This window comes from Arvicanthis niloticus, chromosome 24 (genome assembly GCF_011762505.2).
Source record: "Arvicanthis niloticus isolate mArvNil1 chromosome 24, mArvNil1.pat.X, whole genome shotgun sequence".
NCBI classification, from domain to species: Eukaryota; Metazoa; Chordata; class Mammalia; order Rodentia; family Muridae; genus Arvicanthis; species Arvicanthis niloticus.
The window spans coordinates 3,082,274-3,097,921 of record NC_133432.1 but is presented as its reverse complement, the minus strand read 5'-3'; the positions used below and the strand labels follow the sequence as shown (position 1 = coordinate 3,097,921).

Genomic DNA, 15,648 nt, shown 5'->3' with positions numbered 1-15,648 from the left:
TTCTGTGTTTCTGTCGGGTGCCTTGGTGGCGTCCCTTCAAAAACACTTGCTGAACCAATGAACGAGTTTTGAGTCACTGTGTTAAAATAAAACGTGGTAGGGGGGGATGCTATTCTACTTCTGGGGTTGTAACAAGGCTCAAGTGACTGAAGTGGGGACTCCAGGGCATGGAGTGGGTTCTGAACCAGGAAGCAGGGGTCCTGGACAAGGGAGGTGGGTTCCTCGAACACCAACTGTAGAAGCGCGAGTGTGGGTGAAGGGCAGGGGGATTCTGGGACAGCCCCAAGGTGGATCCTGGACAAAAGTGAGGATTCTAGGCCAGGACAGAGATGCATGCTGGGATTGGAAGCAGTAGGTTCGAGGACAGACACAGATGGGCTGTAGGCTGGCATCCCACCCCACGCTCCCAGAACGCCCATGCACTGTTCCTCGGAGCCCACGCTTCTCTGGGCGCTCTCAGCGCGGTGTCCCCAGGCCTGGCTGAGGAACCCCTTTCCCTCCAGTGAGCTGGGCAGAACTGGCCGAGGCTAGCTAGACTGGGCCTCCCTGTGGGCAGGCGCCAGGTCTGCAACAGCTCCAGTCGGCAGCGCCCAGGCGGGGCCCGGAGCCGCGGATCTTCCAGGCTGTTCTATTTGCAATTTCATCCCACGTGTCCTCGGGGCCTCAGAAGTGTGTGTGGGATCCATCACAGGCAAGAGGGGCGAGGGGAAGGACACCGAGGGGAGGAGATGCGGGAGGGAGGACCGAGCGGAGGGGATGCGGGAGGAAGGGAGGACCGAACGGGAACCAGGGCAACTGAAACGCGAAGCCCCCGGACCTGATGCGCGCGCACCAAGAGCGGCGGGGCGGGACGCGCGGAGCCCCCCGCGGACACGCGCGACAGGTGCACGCGCCGGGGGTCCCGCCCCGCCGCCCCCTCCTCGCCACCAGGCGCGCACGGCATTGTGGGAGTTGTGGTCCTCGGGGCCGCGGAGCGCAGCGCGGGCGGCACCGGCTCGGCGGGGCTCGCAGCTCCGGCCGGGCGGCGGCTGCAGGCGCGGCAGGGGGCGGCCGCGTCCCTGGGGCAGTGGCGTTGCCCGGGTCCCCGCAGCCGCCCGCGCAGGTAAGCGGCGTCTCCGGGGCTACGGGGCTGCAGAGGACGATGCTTGGGGCGCCCGCGCCTGCATCCCGGGCCGACCCAGGGCCCGCGGTCGCCTAGCACCGGCTGCGTGCTGAGTGCCGCTCGGGCTGGACCGCGCAGCTCAGCATCACCCCCACCTTTTCTCCTCCCCCTCCTCCTCTCTTTCCAGCTTCCTCCTTCGCCTTTTCCCCTGGTTCCCCATCCTCCTCAGCATCACCCACTTTGACCCACCTCCCTGTCCCATGAATTGTCACGCGCCCTAAACCTCCTTCCCACTTTTCCAGGTAACCCTCACCTCACCATCTCCTCCCCTGACTACCTGCGTTAAGGCATCTTTTCTGACCTGTCTCCTGTCGTACTCTCCTCCCGGGGCCTGTGACACTTGCGGGAGACAGTGAGGAGGGAAGGTCCCTAGAGGGGAAGGCTTGTCTCCGGACAGCTCTCTGCCCCCCTGGTAGAGAGGACAGCAAGCAACACAGCCACCCCTATCCTCTCCTGTGCTGTGCTGTACCTAGCAGGGCTTTCAGGGTCTCCTGGCTTCACCTCAGGGTGACCCGGCTCTTTATGATCAGAAAGCCTCCTGAGCTGGTCATCTGATCCGGGTTAACTGGGTCAAGTGGAGAGTGTCTCTCCAGGCATTCCTCTCGTCAGAAGTTATCTTTGATTGGACTTGAATTTGGCCTTTATTCCCCAGAGCCGGCTGATCTTTGAGATCTGAGGTGTGGGGCTGCATGATGCCCGTCCCTGATGGGAATGGGTCTGTGAAGAGAGCCAGAAGTGTGTCTACTTATTGTCCCGCTGCTACCCACTCTACCAAAACCAGAGTTTGTTTGCTTGTCACAAATCAGCTCTGGGCTTGTGTCCCTCCTTGGGCATAGGGGTGGCCAGCCACTTGGGGCTTTAAGTGAGTGGCAGGCCTCAGCTCTCTCTCTCTCTTAGTGCTGGATCTGGTCTTGTGGAGAGGTTAGGGTCTCTCCTTGCTGAATGTTTACTGCTCTGCCTTAGGGAGGGCTCGTATCTGCTTTGTCCGGAACAGGGAAGGGTTGGCGGTGGAGAGCTCTCCTGGTCACCCACTGGGTGTTTTTGTATCTGATCTTGACATGAGCAGGTTGGTGGGAACTCAGTTTCTCGAGTCAGGTATTACCACCAATTCAGTCTCGGGGCATCCTAGGATGAAGGCAATTTTCGAGTTACAGTTTCCTCAGAGTCTATGAACACCAGGTGAGAGTCTCACACAGAAATCTTGGGAACCCTGGGCTGTCTCCAAGAGCAAGTGCAAAAAAAAAAAAAAAAAAAAACCACCTTTCTGGGGCTTTTCCCCTTTTCCTAAAAAGGAAACAGCCAGGGCTGATGGTATCACCCCTGGAGGAGGGCGGATATCAAGCTTAACACCATGCTGCATCTTGAGAAGCTGACTTTTCTCCTCTGCCGCCATTCCTGTACTTTTCCTAGAAGCCTAAGAGTCCCCATGAATATTCAGTGTGTGTGATTTTGACTTCCTAAACATTATAGTCAAGTAATTCTTTATTCAGCCGACACCAGGAGGGTGCTAGTGGATGAGGAATGAGTAGCAAAGGCTTTCCTTGACTCCAGGAGTGGACATCACTCCGAGTCAGGTTGCTGCTCCGGCCTTTGCCTCCTGCTTGGGGTGGGAGCCTTGGGACACTCTCCACCTTTGGTTTGCCTGTTGATCACACATCGCGGATTTATGGTGACATTCTCCCCAGCCAGCTGATGAATGAAAACACTGGAAGTACCTTGCAGAGACAAGCGTGTACACCTGGTCTAGCCTATGACTACTTTGGGTGTGTAACTTCTCTGCTATGCTGCAGACTTCCAAGACCTAGCTGGTCCAGGCAGTGGGGTGACAAATCTTGTTGTCTCCCTCCTCCCCAAGGGGAGGAGGGAGGAGCACTGAGGTGCTCCCGGTTGTGCTTCCCCAGGTGATGGAGCGCTTTCAGGAGAACATAGACCTGACCATTTGCACCACCTTGGAGAATGGAGTGTTGCATGGAAACTGGGGGACAGACACTCTGGGTTCTAGAGCCTTGGGGGGGGACACATTTGGGTTTGCATCGTGTTTTACACTGATTCAGGCTCCATGTCCCCTAAGCAGGATGGCTGGCAAAGATGGTGTCAGCTGCTCTCAGAGATGGAAAACTGAGTCAGGGGCTTGGAAGGCTTTCCCTTCTGTAACCCTGTGGGTGAGGCCACTAGGTCACCTACCAGCTGAGCAGCAGAAAGAGGTTACTCCAGGGCACCCGCTTGCTTTTCAGAAGTGATATTAGCCCGACTTACAGAGTGCTGGGGGGGGGGGATGTGGCGACGATAGCCCTCTGCTATTTGAGGCTGGATCTCTATCTTCTGTTGGGCCTTTTCTAGTCATAACATTCATGCCGTTCTCTGGTCTCCATCCCAGGTTTGGACTCCATTTGCTAATGGGACATAAGGCAGCACCCTCCACCCCACTGCGGTGACTTTCCTAGTGGGCCCGGTTGGCAGGCCTCACTGTTCATCAATGGAGCCCTTGGCAGGAACCGAGGAACAGTGGCAGTCATGCCTCCCCCTGCCGCCACCACTCCTTCTGCCTCCTGCTAACTTGCATGCTATGGGTGCCCTGGAGACCCCCAGAGGACTGATCATCTGAGCCAGCTTCCTTCGAGCACCGAGTCCCTCACCATGTGGCTGGAGTGGCTGGTGGCCTGGAGCTGGTCTCTGGATGGCCTGAGGGACTGCATTGCCACCGGTATCCAGTCCGTGCGGGACTGCGACGGCACAGCTGTCGTCACTGTGGCCTGCCTGCTTGTCCTGTTTGTGTGGTACTGTTACCACGTGGGCCGAGAGCAGCCCCGCCCCCACGTGTCCGTCAACTCCCTCCTGCAGGGCGTGGATGCCAACGGGCTACAGAATGGATCCATGTACTACCAGTCACCGGAGTGTGCGCGCTGCACGCACCACGAAGGTCTCAACCAGAAGCTCTACCACAACCTTCAGGAATACGCCAAGCGGTACTCCTGGTCTGGCATGGGCCGCATCCACAAGGGCATCCGGGAGCAGGGCCGCTACCTCAGCAGCCAGCCCTCCATCCAGAAGCCTGAGGTCTTCTTCCTGCCTGACCTCCCCACTACGCCCTACTTCTCCCGGGACGCCCAAAAGCATGATGTGGAGCTGTTGGAGCGGAACTTCCAGGCCATCCTCTGCGAGTTCGAGACTCTCTACAAAGCCTTCTCTAACTGCAGCCTCCCTCAGGGGTGGAAAGTGAACAGCACCCCCAGCGGGGAGTGGTTCACCTTTGACTTTGTCAGCCAGGGCGTTTGTGTCCCCAGGAACTGCAGGAAGTGCCCACGGACTTACCGCTTGCTCGGCAGCCTCCGGACCTGTATTGGGAACAATGTTTTCGGGAACGCCTGCATCTCAGTACTGAGTCCTGGGACTGTGATCACAGAGCATTATGGGCCCACAAACATTCGCATCCGGTGCCATCTAGGTATGTAGAAGGGCAGAGTCCCAGCATGCACGGTGGAAGCCTCGAGTAAAAAGGTGCTTTTGCCTCTTGGGTGCTTTGATCAAATACCGAAGGCATACAGCTAGGTGCAGTGGCTCATGCCTGCAGTCCAAACACTCAAGAGGCTGAGGCAGAAGGGTCAAGGCTTGAAGGGCTAGCCTGAACTATTTGTGTGCACTTGTATGCATGCATGTGCTGGGGCCAGAGGTCAGCCTTGAGTACTGTTTCTCTTCTCAGGAGTCCACTGTGTTTTAGCAGGACCTCTGTGGGACCTGGCGCTCACTGGTTAGGTTAAACTAGCTCTCAAGCCCAAGGGGGCTCTATCTCTCTGTCAACGACTCCCCAGCCCTGTGACTATAGTGTGTGTGCGCGCACCTCAGCTGCTAGCCGGTTCACATGCCAAAGCTCCAATCAGGTCCTCATGGTTGTACCAAAAGCAATTTATAAAACTGAACCATATCCCCAGCCCTAGAAAAAAAAATTTTTTTTGGGGGGGGTGGTCTGTAAACAAGTGTTAGAGCAGAATGTGAAACTCGTTTCTTTTTATCTTCTCAAGCTCTGGTTCATTCTGCTGTGGTGCTGGAGGTAGATCTTGGGAGAATGTATGCTCTCTGCCCCCTGGCCTCACACCAACCTAACCATAGCATCTGGCAGGAAAAGCTCTATCTGAAAGAACTTTGGAAGGAAGGTAGCAACAGTGTTTGCAGTCTTTCCTGTCCATCACGCCAGCTGCTGGCTGATGGCTTAGGTTGCAGTCAGTACAACAGCTGACGTAAAGTTCTCACTTGACTTAAGTTTGCATATCCAGGTATGTCTGGTGGTTGCTGTGGTGTCTGACACAGAACTCACAGGGGGGTTCTGGCGATGACAGAGGCCCTTGGTGGTACCCAGAAGGCTGTAAGAGATATTTAAACTTTCTGAGTCACGTGGATCAATGGTGCCCAGTATTCTGGTCACTCTATTCACATCTCAGGAGTCTTGTGCATTGTGTACATGGCATGCAAACTGAGTGTCAAGCTAAGCCGCCTCTGTACCCAGCCCAGCCGTGAGCTAGCCATGCTACATCGAGCAGACTGCTCCTCTGGTTCCTCTCTGAGCTTCTGTTTCCTCAATAGAAAGTGAGGCCAGAGATCCTGTGGCAGAAGTTCTCCCTTCAGGATCTGATGAGATGAGATGTGTCTCAGAGTGGTCACCAGAGCTATGAGCACGGAAGCAGGCTTCACAAGTACATGGCACCTTCTTCCCAGTAAAGAAAGTTGGTGACCGAGGCCACGCATGGCCTCACTGGCGTACATGCCAGAGCAGAGTGTGCTGAGCTCGGCGGCAGCTGTAAGAGGCGGTACTGGCTGATTTCTGAAGGTGGGGAAGCGGAGGATGAGTGTCCTGTGCAAGCTCTCTAGAGGGGTTCCCTAATGTGCTTTGCAGGGAACCTGTGCCAGTTGCTAAGCCCACACCCCCCCCCCCCCGCCCCATCTCCACCCACAGCTCTGCTCTCTCTGCTCTCTGGGTGAGGTTTCTGGGTAAGGTTTGGACTGAAGATGTGGGTGCTGAGAGGCAACCGTGTCAGAGGGTGGCTGCAGAGGGGAGTTGACAGGGAGGCAGGACAGGGTGGAAGCTGGAGTCTAGATCCATGGGCAGCTGTGGTGCTTGCAGGCTGAGTCTCCATCCATTGCCTCTCTGCAAAAAGGACTCCCAGCACCCGAGCTGTGGAGAAGTTTGGGGACAGAACTCACTAAGTGGCCATTTGGCATAGTGCCTGGCAGTCTCCTCCTGAGTGTGGCAGTAGGTCTCATGACTACACAATGCTGTGTAAGGCACAACCTCTGCCCCAGGAAACAGTGGAGCAGAGGCTCTGGAGGCCAGCAGGTCTGGACTCAGTCCCTCACCCATCCTCCAGGGTCAGGCCCTGGAAGCCTTTAGGGCAGTTTGGGGAGCACTAGTAAGTGTGCGTGTGGAGTTCTTGGCAGGTGGAGGCCATCACTACTACCAGGCAGGCTCTGATCCACATAATAGCTTTGGTTAATAAAACTCTGGTTGTAAACAGAGCTGGAGGGATCCAGTAGGACAGACCAGGGGAGAGCAAACATCAGACTCTGGCCAGGCTGCAGCTTGGGGCTGTTGGCAACGGGAGTAAAGATTTCCTTTTGAAAGGTGTTGCTTTGTGGGAGCTTTTGATTTGCAGGGCACCGGGATGAACCCGAGTCTCATGCATGCTGGGCAGGCACGGAAGCACTGAACTGGAGCCTCAGCTACCACACTGTTCAAAGGCTTTGGGATACGGAGGAGGGGTAGGGACCCAGGTTGTTGAGTAGGCAGGCTGCGAGCAGGATATCTTGGCTCGGACTCCGGTGTTAATATCGGATGTGCACATCTCGTATGTGACGTGTGTGCATGCACGTGTAGAATGTTCACACCTTGTAGTCTTGATCAGTCCCCTCAGGCTAGCTAGTAACTTGAAGGAACCAGCCATCTCTAGAAGGTAATTTGATGATGTCAGTCTACAATGGAGGGACAAACACCCAGAACATTTCTTGGCTCAGACGTTGGGGAGGGAAGCACTAGGGGTCTGAGCAGAGCCCCTCGGTGGGTCTTTGATGCCCTTTGGATGCAGCAGAAAATTGTCCTTTAAGAGACCCTGCTGTAGAGACCTTTGCATGGATGAAGCCGGTTTGAACTCAGCATCCCTGGATTCCCATGGATCCCAGGACGAGGCATCAGGAGTTCCTGAGATCATGAGAACCTCAAGCTATTAACATAAGCAAAAGGGTTTAGGACCCAGACAGATGGAACCAACAACGGAGGAATTTTGCTGAGGACCTCAGTGCAGCCAGCCCGGCCTTACCAGTCCCCTGTCCCTAGAAAGACTGACCTATCTGTTGGTCTGTGAAGAGTCCTACATGCTGGTGACTGGAGAGATGGCTCAGCGGGTGAGGTACTTGCCCTACAAGCCTGTTGAGCTGAGTTTGATCCCAGAAACCCACAGAGAAAGGACAGAACCACCTCGTGTAAGTAGTTTCTGAATGCTGGCTCACGAGTGGTGTCCGTACACCCCACACAACACTGACACAACGTTTTACATTAAAAAAGAACAGAAACAGCTGGGTGGTGGTACCTGTACCCAGGACACTCAGGTAGAAGAATTGACAGTTCACGGCTAGCCTGGGCAACACAGTGAGACCCCCACCGAATAAACAAAATAATGCCTTGAGACTGGAAGTCCAAGGTAGAGCCCTGTGAGGCTGAGGCTGTGCCGGTTGCTCAGTGGGTGTCTTAGTCAGGGTTACTATTCCTGTGATAAAATGCCATGACCAAAAAAGCAAGTTGGGGAGGAAAGGGTCTATTTACTATTCCTGGAGGAAAGGGTCTATTTGGCTTACACTTCCACACTGCTGTAGAAGTCAGGACAGGGACTCAAACAGTGCAGGAACCTGGAGGCAGGAGTTCATAGAGAGGCCATGGAGGGGTTCTGCTTACTGACTTTCTCCCCAGGGTTTCTCAGCTTGCTTTCGTATAGAATCCAGGACCACCAGTCCAGGGCTGGCCCCACCCACAATGGGCGGGGCCCACCCATAATGGTGCCACCACATCAATCACTAATTAAGGAGATGTTCTACACTTGTATCTTATGGAGGCATCTTCTCCATTGAGGTTCCCTCCTTTCAGATGATTCTAGCTGGTGTGTCATTGACATAAGACCAGCCAGCACAGTAGGCGTGGCAACCTCTTCCAGTCATGACCTACTCCACGAGGAGCCCTAACACCATCACCTCAGGATAATCTAGTCTCAGGGTGGCCACACCTACTCCAACAAGGCCACACCCACTCCAACAATGCCACACCCACTTCAACAAAGCCACACCCACTCCAAGGCCATACCCACTCCAACAAGTCTCCACCTCATCCAACATGGCTACACAGTGCACAGTGTGGACTCCAGGGGGCCATGTGGAAGACTGAAGCTTTCCTGTGCTCCCCAGAGCAGCCCAGCTCCATCTTCTAGCAATCTTGAAACCTGACCATCTTCATCCTCAATCCTGTGTTTTTTCCCAAGGTCTGAAGACTCCCAATGGCTGTGAACTAGTGGTCGGGGGCGAGCCCCAGTGCTGGGCAGAAGGCCGATGCCTACTCTTTGATGACTCCTTTCTCCACACTGCGTTCCATGAAGGTAGGCGTTGCCTCTTCCAGAGCTTGCCCACCTGCTTGCTTTGTGGTTATTAGAGACTTTTTAAAGAGAATTTTTAGAGTACCAGACAAAACTTACCAGGAAGTCCCAAGCCCCCCATATCACCTTCCCATGTACAGTGTCTCCACGTGGGTATTACAGGTGACAAGCCAACTTCATCCATCATGACCTAACGGCCATCGTCACCATCAGGTTCACTCTCAGTGTCAGATGTTCTGTGGGTTGGGAGAACAGCATCCAGACTGTGTCTACTCTGACAGCCTCATTTCCCTAAGTCCAGGCAGGCATGGTACAGGAGGAGCTGAGAGTTCTGCATCTTTATCTGAAGGCTGCTAGCAGACTACTGACTTCTAGGCAGCTAGGAAGAAAATTTTAAAGCCTGTGCTCACAATGACACACCTATTCCAACAAAGCCACACCCACTCCAACAGGGCCACACCCACTCCAAACAGGACACACCTCCTCCAACAAGGCCACACCCACTTTAACAAGACCACACCTCCAAATAGTGCCACTCCCTGGGCCAAACATTTTCAAACCACCACAGTTCCCATTTCCTTCACCCACCTTGGTCCAAGGCATGGGAGGCCTGGTAAACATCCAGGAAGGGGAGGTCTTCCTGTGCCTGCTGGCCCTACAGCTCAGGCCACGTTGTGTTGTGCCAGGGTTAACCTGACCCCGTTATGCTCCTCCTCCCCAGGTTCCGCTGAGGATGGCCCACGGGTGGTCTTCATGGTGGATCTCTGGCACCCCAACGTGGCAGCTGCAGAACGTCAGGCCCTGGATTTTATCTTTGCTCCGGGACGATGAGGACATTGCCTGGGCTGGAGCCAGGCTGAGTGGTAGACTGTGGGGTTACCCACCCTGACCACGCCCTGATCCGTGCTGGAAGCGTGAATGGCTTCCTGTCACCATGGGGCGTCTTTCCTTTGGTTACTAGGAACTTCTTTGGTTTCTTTCCCCTTCCAGCTATTTGCTGGGACATCTGGCCTACTAGTGTGTCCCTTTGGATGTGACCAGAGGCTCTGTGCCTCTCCTGTCCATGTCACTTTGCTACCTGGTGTCCTCTCCGTGTTCTGGAATAGAGTAACCAAATGGCTGTTTTGTCTAAATGTAATCATCTTAAACTTCTGTAGCTGTCTCAAGAGAGAGCAAAACGAAACAACAAACAGAACACCACAGACCAGAAGCCACCGAGCCAGACAGCTTGGCCTCTGATGCTGAGGTTCCAAGGACCCTTCACTGTCCCAGAGCAAGAGACAGCCTGGACACCCAGTTGGCTTCATTATGGGCTTACCAGACACCACCGGGGTGGTGAATAAGTCAGGGCCCAGTGAATCAGTCGTTATCACTGATAGACCCAAAATCTATCAGAGCCCTGGTGGTGGTGACCTGGGCCTTTTCTTTAACCACATGCTCCTACAGAGCTGAAGACCAGTGAGGGCTCAGGTCAGCCACAGAACAGGGATCCTCTTAGCTCACTGCCTACAGAGGGCTACTGCCGAGCCTGGCCTGACACATGCTGCTGCTGCTGCTGCTGCTATGGTCCACAGATTGGCAGGAAGCATGCTGGGTTGGACCTCTGCCACCAACCATGTGACCAGAGTGTCCACCAAGCTTTGCAGTCTGTTGCCCAAGAGTTGACATTTATGATATCTGTATGTAAACTTTCACACGCTAGACTCGGAGACAGCAAAGAGTTATCGCCATGTCTGTCAACGCAATGACTAGAGCCGGCGGGTGTGATAACACCAGAGACAGCTCCAGATCCCCATATCCACAGACATGGCGCTGATTCTTCAGTCTCCAGAGAAGACACACAGTTTTCTTCCCAAAGTGAAGGCCAGCCAAAGGCCCTGAGTCCAGCTGATGGGAGAACGCATTCAGCTAGACACTCTTGGGACACACTGGAAGTGGTGGGCCCATGGGCATGGTTCCGAGCAGGACAGAATGGACAGCCTTATGTACAGGTCTGATGTTAGGTCCAAATGCAAAACCAGCCAACTCTAGAAAGTAATTTGATGATGTCAGTCACAATGGAAGGAAAAATACCCAGAGAGAAGCATCAGGCTTCTGAACTTTTGCACTCGGGGTCTCGGGAGAGCCTCTCAAAGTGCATGATTCCCACATATCCTGACTGTCCCCCACTACATGCCAAGGACCTGGGTAGGGAGCAGAGAGTAAATAAAGAGCTTTGCTGACAAGCAGTGTGGTCAAGCGACTTATGAGAGAAGGCAGCGAGAACTGATGGACTGGTGTGGGAGTGTGGCTTTTGGCATCACGGAGATAGCTGAGGCCATGGTCAACAGTGGGTGAGGATAAATGGCTGTCCTAACAGAGAGGAGCACTGGCCTAGCAGGCCTGAAGCCCTGGGTTCCATCCCAATGAGCACCAGGTATGGAAGTGTGTGTGGGAACAGGCAGCAGGTCTCTGCGATGTTAAGTCAACTCCAATGGCAATGTGGAAAATAGATGGATTGTAAGATTTACAAATTCTTGCATTTTCCTGAAGAGAAAAAAAAAATGTCTTCAGGAATGGTTCAGGAATGGTAGCCTCGGGCTCATCTCCTGGCGTTCACTCTCCTGCCACTTCTGGAAAGTCATGTCCCCTCTCCTGGTCTCAGTTGGTTCCCTGCAGATATGATCTATCCCAGAACAAACAGGTACTGGGCAGGTGTGGGATCCCTCTACATAGCAAAGCCACAGATGCCCAAGAAGGGACAGAGGAAGGAAAGACTCCTGGGCACTGGGTTGCTTGTGTTTGTTTTCAGTTGCTGGGGATAGAACTTAGGGTCTTGCACATACTAGCCAAACACCTACACTGAGCGACACACAAAACCCTAAAAGCCTCCTCTCAGCACTTGCGTTTCAGGTCTGGCAAATTTCGACGTGAGGACTTCATCCCTGACCAGGGCCTGACCAGTCTCCTGAATTCCCATCCTGTTAAGTCAGGGTTGGATGCAAGTTCTTAATGCTGGGGCCATTGAGCGAGACAGCTAAGAAGCCCACGCAGGAACCGCAGATTAGCTGGCCCCACTTGTGGAGCCCCTCCACATCCTGATGCAACTCTGATGAAGCCAGACCTGCCTGTCGATTGTTAGGCTCCACAGGCAGAGACTGCACTGATTCCTGAGCCAAGTTTGACCGGTGCTTTCTATCCTGTGCCACCAGGAAGTCCCGGCTCACTCAGTCTTGTCCTTGGCAGGGGTCTCCTGCTTGCTTCAATAAGCTTAGCCTGGCTTTTCTACCAGGCAGTATGATGTCCGCATTCCAAGGACGAGAGGGCCCGTGCAGGTACACACACGCACATTAATGCGTGTAGGCTAGGGGCCAAGGCTTCCCTAAGGATCCCCACTCGACTGCAGGCACCACTGCTGGCAGGCTTCCCCGACACTTACCCCTCAGCTGACTGCTGCTCACCAGATGCAAACACGGCGAATGGGGACAGAACGAGGCCATGTAGAGCCGCCGACAGATGGCCGTGGACACTCTCAAGCTGACTGTGGTGCTAGGTGGCAGGAGGTGTACATATGGGTATGGTCACTTTCTACCGCCTTCCCAGGTGACTTCTGGCCACCTCCCTCCTACCTCTCTCTCCCTAACCCACATTGGAGCTGACCCTAAGTTCGTGGTGACTGCTTAGGGGTTTTCGTTGGATGGAATCCAGCGCTGCATGCATGCTGGGCAAACATTACTGTTGATTTACACCCACTGATAGGATTCTAGGCAGCCAGTCCACCACTCAGCTATCTCCCAGTCCCTTACGAGTGCATCCTAGGCAGGTGCTCTGCCACTGAGCTATGCCCCAAGCCCCTTGCTGGGGGATTCTAGGGAGGGCCTCTACCACTGAGCCATACCATCAAAGTGAACACACACACAGAGAGAGAGAGAGAGACAGAGAGAGAGACAGAGACAGAGACAGAGAGACAGAGACAGAGACAGAGAGACGGAGCTCAGTAGTAGAACCTACTATGTGTGAGGCCTGAGATTCTACCCCAGCAGCTGTGCTGGGAACGCCTGCCCTTTGTGTTTCTCCTCACTCACAGAGCTTCCTGTGATGTAATTTACGCTGTAGTCATCGGGAGGCAGCTTAAGGTCTGAGGACCACACCACAGGGACTCTCCGGTTCAGATTTGGGTGTCCTGTTGGAGCCCATGTACTGCTCACCTCCTAAGATGTGGACATGTGCTTAAGCCCTACCTTGGTACTGAGGCCCCAAACAGCTGATGTCCTAGATGCTCCCAGAATGCCTTTTCCTGGGGTGCAGGAGGGCCAGCATCTTCTAGGCTTTAGCAAGAGGACAAAGACACTGAGTGAGCTGAGCAGGAGTGGGGATTGGGGTTGGCAATGTGGGAGATGGAGAGACACAGGACAGGATAACAGCTTCTCACTGTCCCTGGTAATAAGTGCTGTAACAGGAGCCCAGGCTGATGCTGGCACCAGCTTGGCAGCTGGGAAGCAGGGTGAATCCAGTGCCTCCAGCAGCCTCCATGGGTTTCTGGCCAGAGCCGAGCCATTACCTTGGCATGCTGAGTCTGGCTGTGGGGAGGTGGGACAGAGAGGGACTGCCACTCAGCAATTCTCAAGCAACTTCCTACCAGGATTCAAAGACACACAGGAAGAACATAGGGCAGTTCTCTCCTCACAGAGGACCAGTGGCAGGTGCCACTCTCCTCTTGGGAGCCAGCTGTTGAGGACTGGGAGCAGGTGTGTGTACCAGGCAGAAGGCAGACGTGGATTGTGAGCATCCCAGTACATGATCCCCTTGAACTGCATCTCAAGATGGTGGGTACCTGTCATCCATCAAGTAGATTGGGTCCTTTGTCGATTGCCAGGTCTATCCACTTGCAGTGCATCCTCTCTGGGCTGTGGGTCACGAGCCTTCCCCAGCGACAGCCAGCCATAGCCTTCGAGAAGCCCAACACCACTGCTCTCCTGCTTCCCACCCACTTGGGAGTAGTGACCTTCCAGCCAAGGACAGGCAGAGCCTCTCATACTGAGGCTCCTTTGATAGGCTGGCACCTCAGAGTCCTCACCAGGCCTGCCTCTCCCACGAGATACCTAGCCCCGCTTCACACTCAGCATCCAGTCTGCAGTTGCATAGGTGTAGCAGAATCCTGCATTGCCTGTAACAGATGAGTACATTGGCCTGAACACCCCTTGCCTTAGGATCACCAAAAATAGCACTCAGGGCCTGCCTGGTCACCACGGGCACCACAGGACCGCTTCCACACGTCACTTGGAAGTGATGTGACTGGATTGCTGGATTGCTTCCTGGGGGCCCCGGTCATTTCCCCAGTGTGAATGATGGCCAGATGAATATCTTCTGCAGACACTGGCCCTGGCACTGCCACGGAGGGCCTGGTGCTCACCCAGTACAATGAGAGCCTGCCACAGACCGGGCCGAGCCTCTGCTGTGGGAACATCCCACTCTTAGAGGGTAATTTTGAAGATGTGGGTTTGGGGCTAGGACACTGGAGCAGGAAGCTGGGGGTGGATATTCTTCCCTAGCCGCCTCCAGGACAGTCACTGCTTATAGACTGCAGTAGTATCAGGTATCCCCCGCGACAGAGCAAGGTGAATGCCTGCCTCAGTTCAGGATCTAAATTCCTGTGTTAGCCCTGGGGTAAGATGTGAGGGGCTCTACAGACCTGAGGGAAGTAACTCTAAGGGAGAGCGTGCTGCTTAGAGCACTGCTTGTCGGAACAAGCTGTGAATTCATCATGAGGTTTCTTGAGAGCTGGTAACAAACTTGGAATGAGTTTCTTTCCTGAAGAACTGGTCAGGGGCGGAGATCAATATACCTGTGCCCGCCTGGAAGCAGGACCCTCCTGGCAGGGAGATCAACCTCTGGCCAGCCAGTAGCTGGGGGGTGGGGGTGCGGCCTCTAGGGAGAGGAGGAGACTGGAGGTCACTGTGGCTTATGTCTCCACAGACGGGCACACTGGTGTATACAGTCCATGGGGAAAACATACAGCCAGCTCTTCAGATCCATGAGTTCTGTACCCATGAGGCCAAGGGACATGGGAAAAGAAATCACATCTTGTCATCATGCACAGTCTCAGCAACACAGTACAGACACTCCCTGCACAGCAGGCCCGTGGGATTGGCGCTGTCCATCACCTGAGGTGAGTTCCGTGTACAGGTCTGTGTGTACGGGTTCTATGCAGATGCTCTGTGCTCTAACTGTGACTTTAGAATTCTGTGTGGAGGGAGGAGAATGGAAGAGACTATACGGGCTCATGCCATGTCAAGTGTCCACACTTCACTCTGTCACAGAAATAAATGCTAGCTTGATCACTCAGAACTCAGTTTTGTCATTTTATTTTTGAGCCTTTGGGAATCTGCTTCAAAAACCCGGAGCTCGGCACTGTAAGGTTGCAAAGCACCATGGATACCTCAGGTAGACTGTCAGCTGAGATTCCTGCAGCTGCATTCCTGAGCCTGCAGCCTGCTCTGCACCGCACTGTACTCAAGGCACTCACACATGACAGAACCTGAGCCCACTCAGCCTCCTGTAGCTGCCACTGAGGAGCCAGGTCCTGCTCAACCGTTAGCACTGGGGACACGGTCTGGAGGGGCCGCTCCTCAGGCCCCGTGACACACAGGCTGCACCCAGCTCATAGCAGGTTCACCCCATGCTTCAGCAGCTTCTGCTTGGCTTTGCCCGCGAGGCTGAAGGCACAATCCTGAGGGTTCGGGAAACCGGAGCCGCGGGCAGTGGGTGCCAGCTGCTGGAAGTAGGTCTCCTGGGCAGGGTTGCTGCAGGCGTACACAGCTGTGGCGGCATTCCTATTGGGGAGGAGGCAGGACAATAGCTCAGCAGAGGCTGTGGGCCCAG

At 54.6% G+C, this 15,648-nt stretch overlaps 2 protein-coding genes across 9 annotated transcripts in view; one reads left to right on the top strand and one right to left on the bottom strand.

Moving 5' to 3' along the window:
- Window positions 1–202: 202 nt before the first annotated feature.
- Asphd2 (aspartate beta-hydroxylase domain containing 2) lies at window positions 203–9,907 on the top strand. Of its 2 annotated transcripts, none has more exons than XM_076922407.1 (4): window positions 203–691; window positions 3,540–4,607; window positions 8,677–8,790; window positions 9,509–9,907. In XM_076922407.1, the coding sequence occupies exons 2-4, from the start codon at window positions 3,800–3,802 to the stop codon at window positions 9,616–9,618; spliced, it is 1,032 nt and encodes a 343-aa protein (XP_076778522.1). In that variant the 5' UTR covers window positions 203–691; window positions 3,540–3,799; the 3' UTR covers window positions 9,619–9,907. The 2 variants fall into 2 exon arrangements, with proteins under 2 accessions (XP_076778522.1, XP_076778521.1); XM_076922406.1 differs by lacking the exon at window positions 203–691 and adding an exon at window positions 1,001–1,102.
- A 5,208-nt stretch (window positions 9,908–15,115) lies between these two features.
- Hps4 (HPS4 biogenesis of lysosomal organelles complex 3 subunit 2) overlaps window positions 15,116–15,648 on the bottom strand; it is a 36,892-nt gene continuing 36,359 nt past the window's right edge. For all 7 annotated transcript variants that reach the window (XM_076922402.1, XM_076922397.1, XM_076922403.1 and 4 more), the window contains one exon: window positions 15,116–15,599. In XM_076922402.1, the coding sequence (XP_076778517.1) occupies window positions 15,396–15,599 (204 nt within the window). In that variant the 3' untranslated portion in view covers window positions 15,116–15,395. The remainder of the gene's footprint in view (window positions 15,600–15,648) is intronic.

Bases quoted from the DNA above. Each gene is read 5' to 3' on its own strand.
- Asphd2 (XM_076922407.1), top strand. From the start codon at position 3,800: ATGTGGCTGGAGTGGCTGGTGGCCTGGAGCTGGTCTCTGGATGGCCTG. The intron at 4,608-8,676 runs GTATGTAGAAGG...TTTTTTCCCAAG, and splicing joins TCGCATCCGGTGCCATCTAG to GTCTGAAGACTCCCAATGGC. The intron at 8,791-9,508 runs GTAGGCGTTGCC...CCTCCTCCCCAG, and splicing joins CCACACTGCGTTCCATGAAG to GTTCCGCTGAGGATGGCCCA.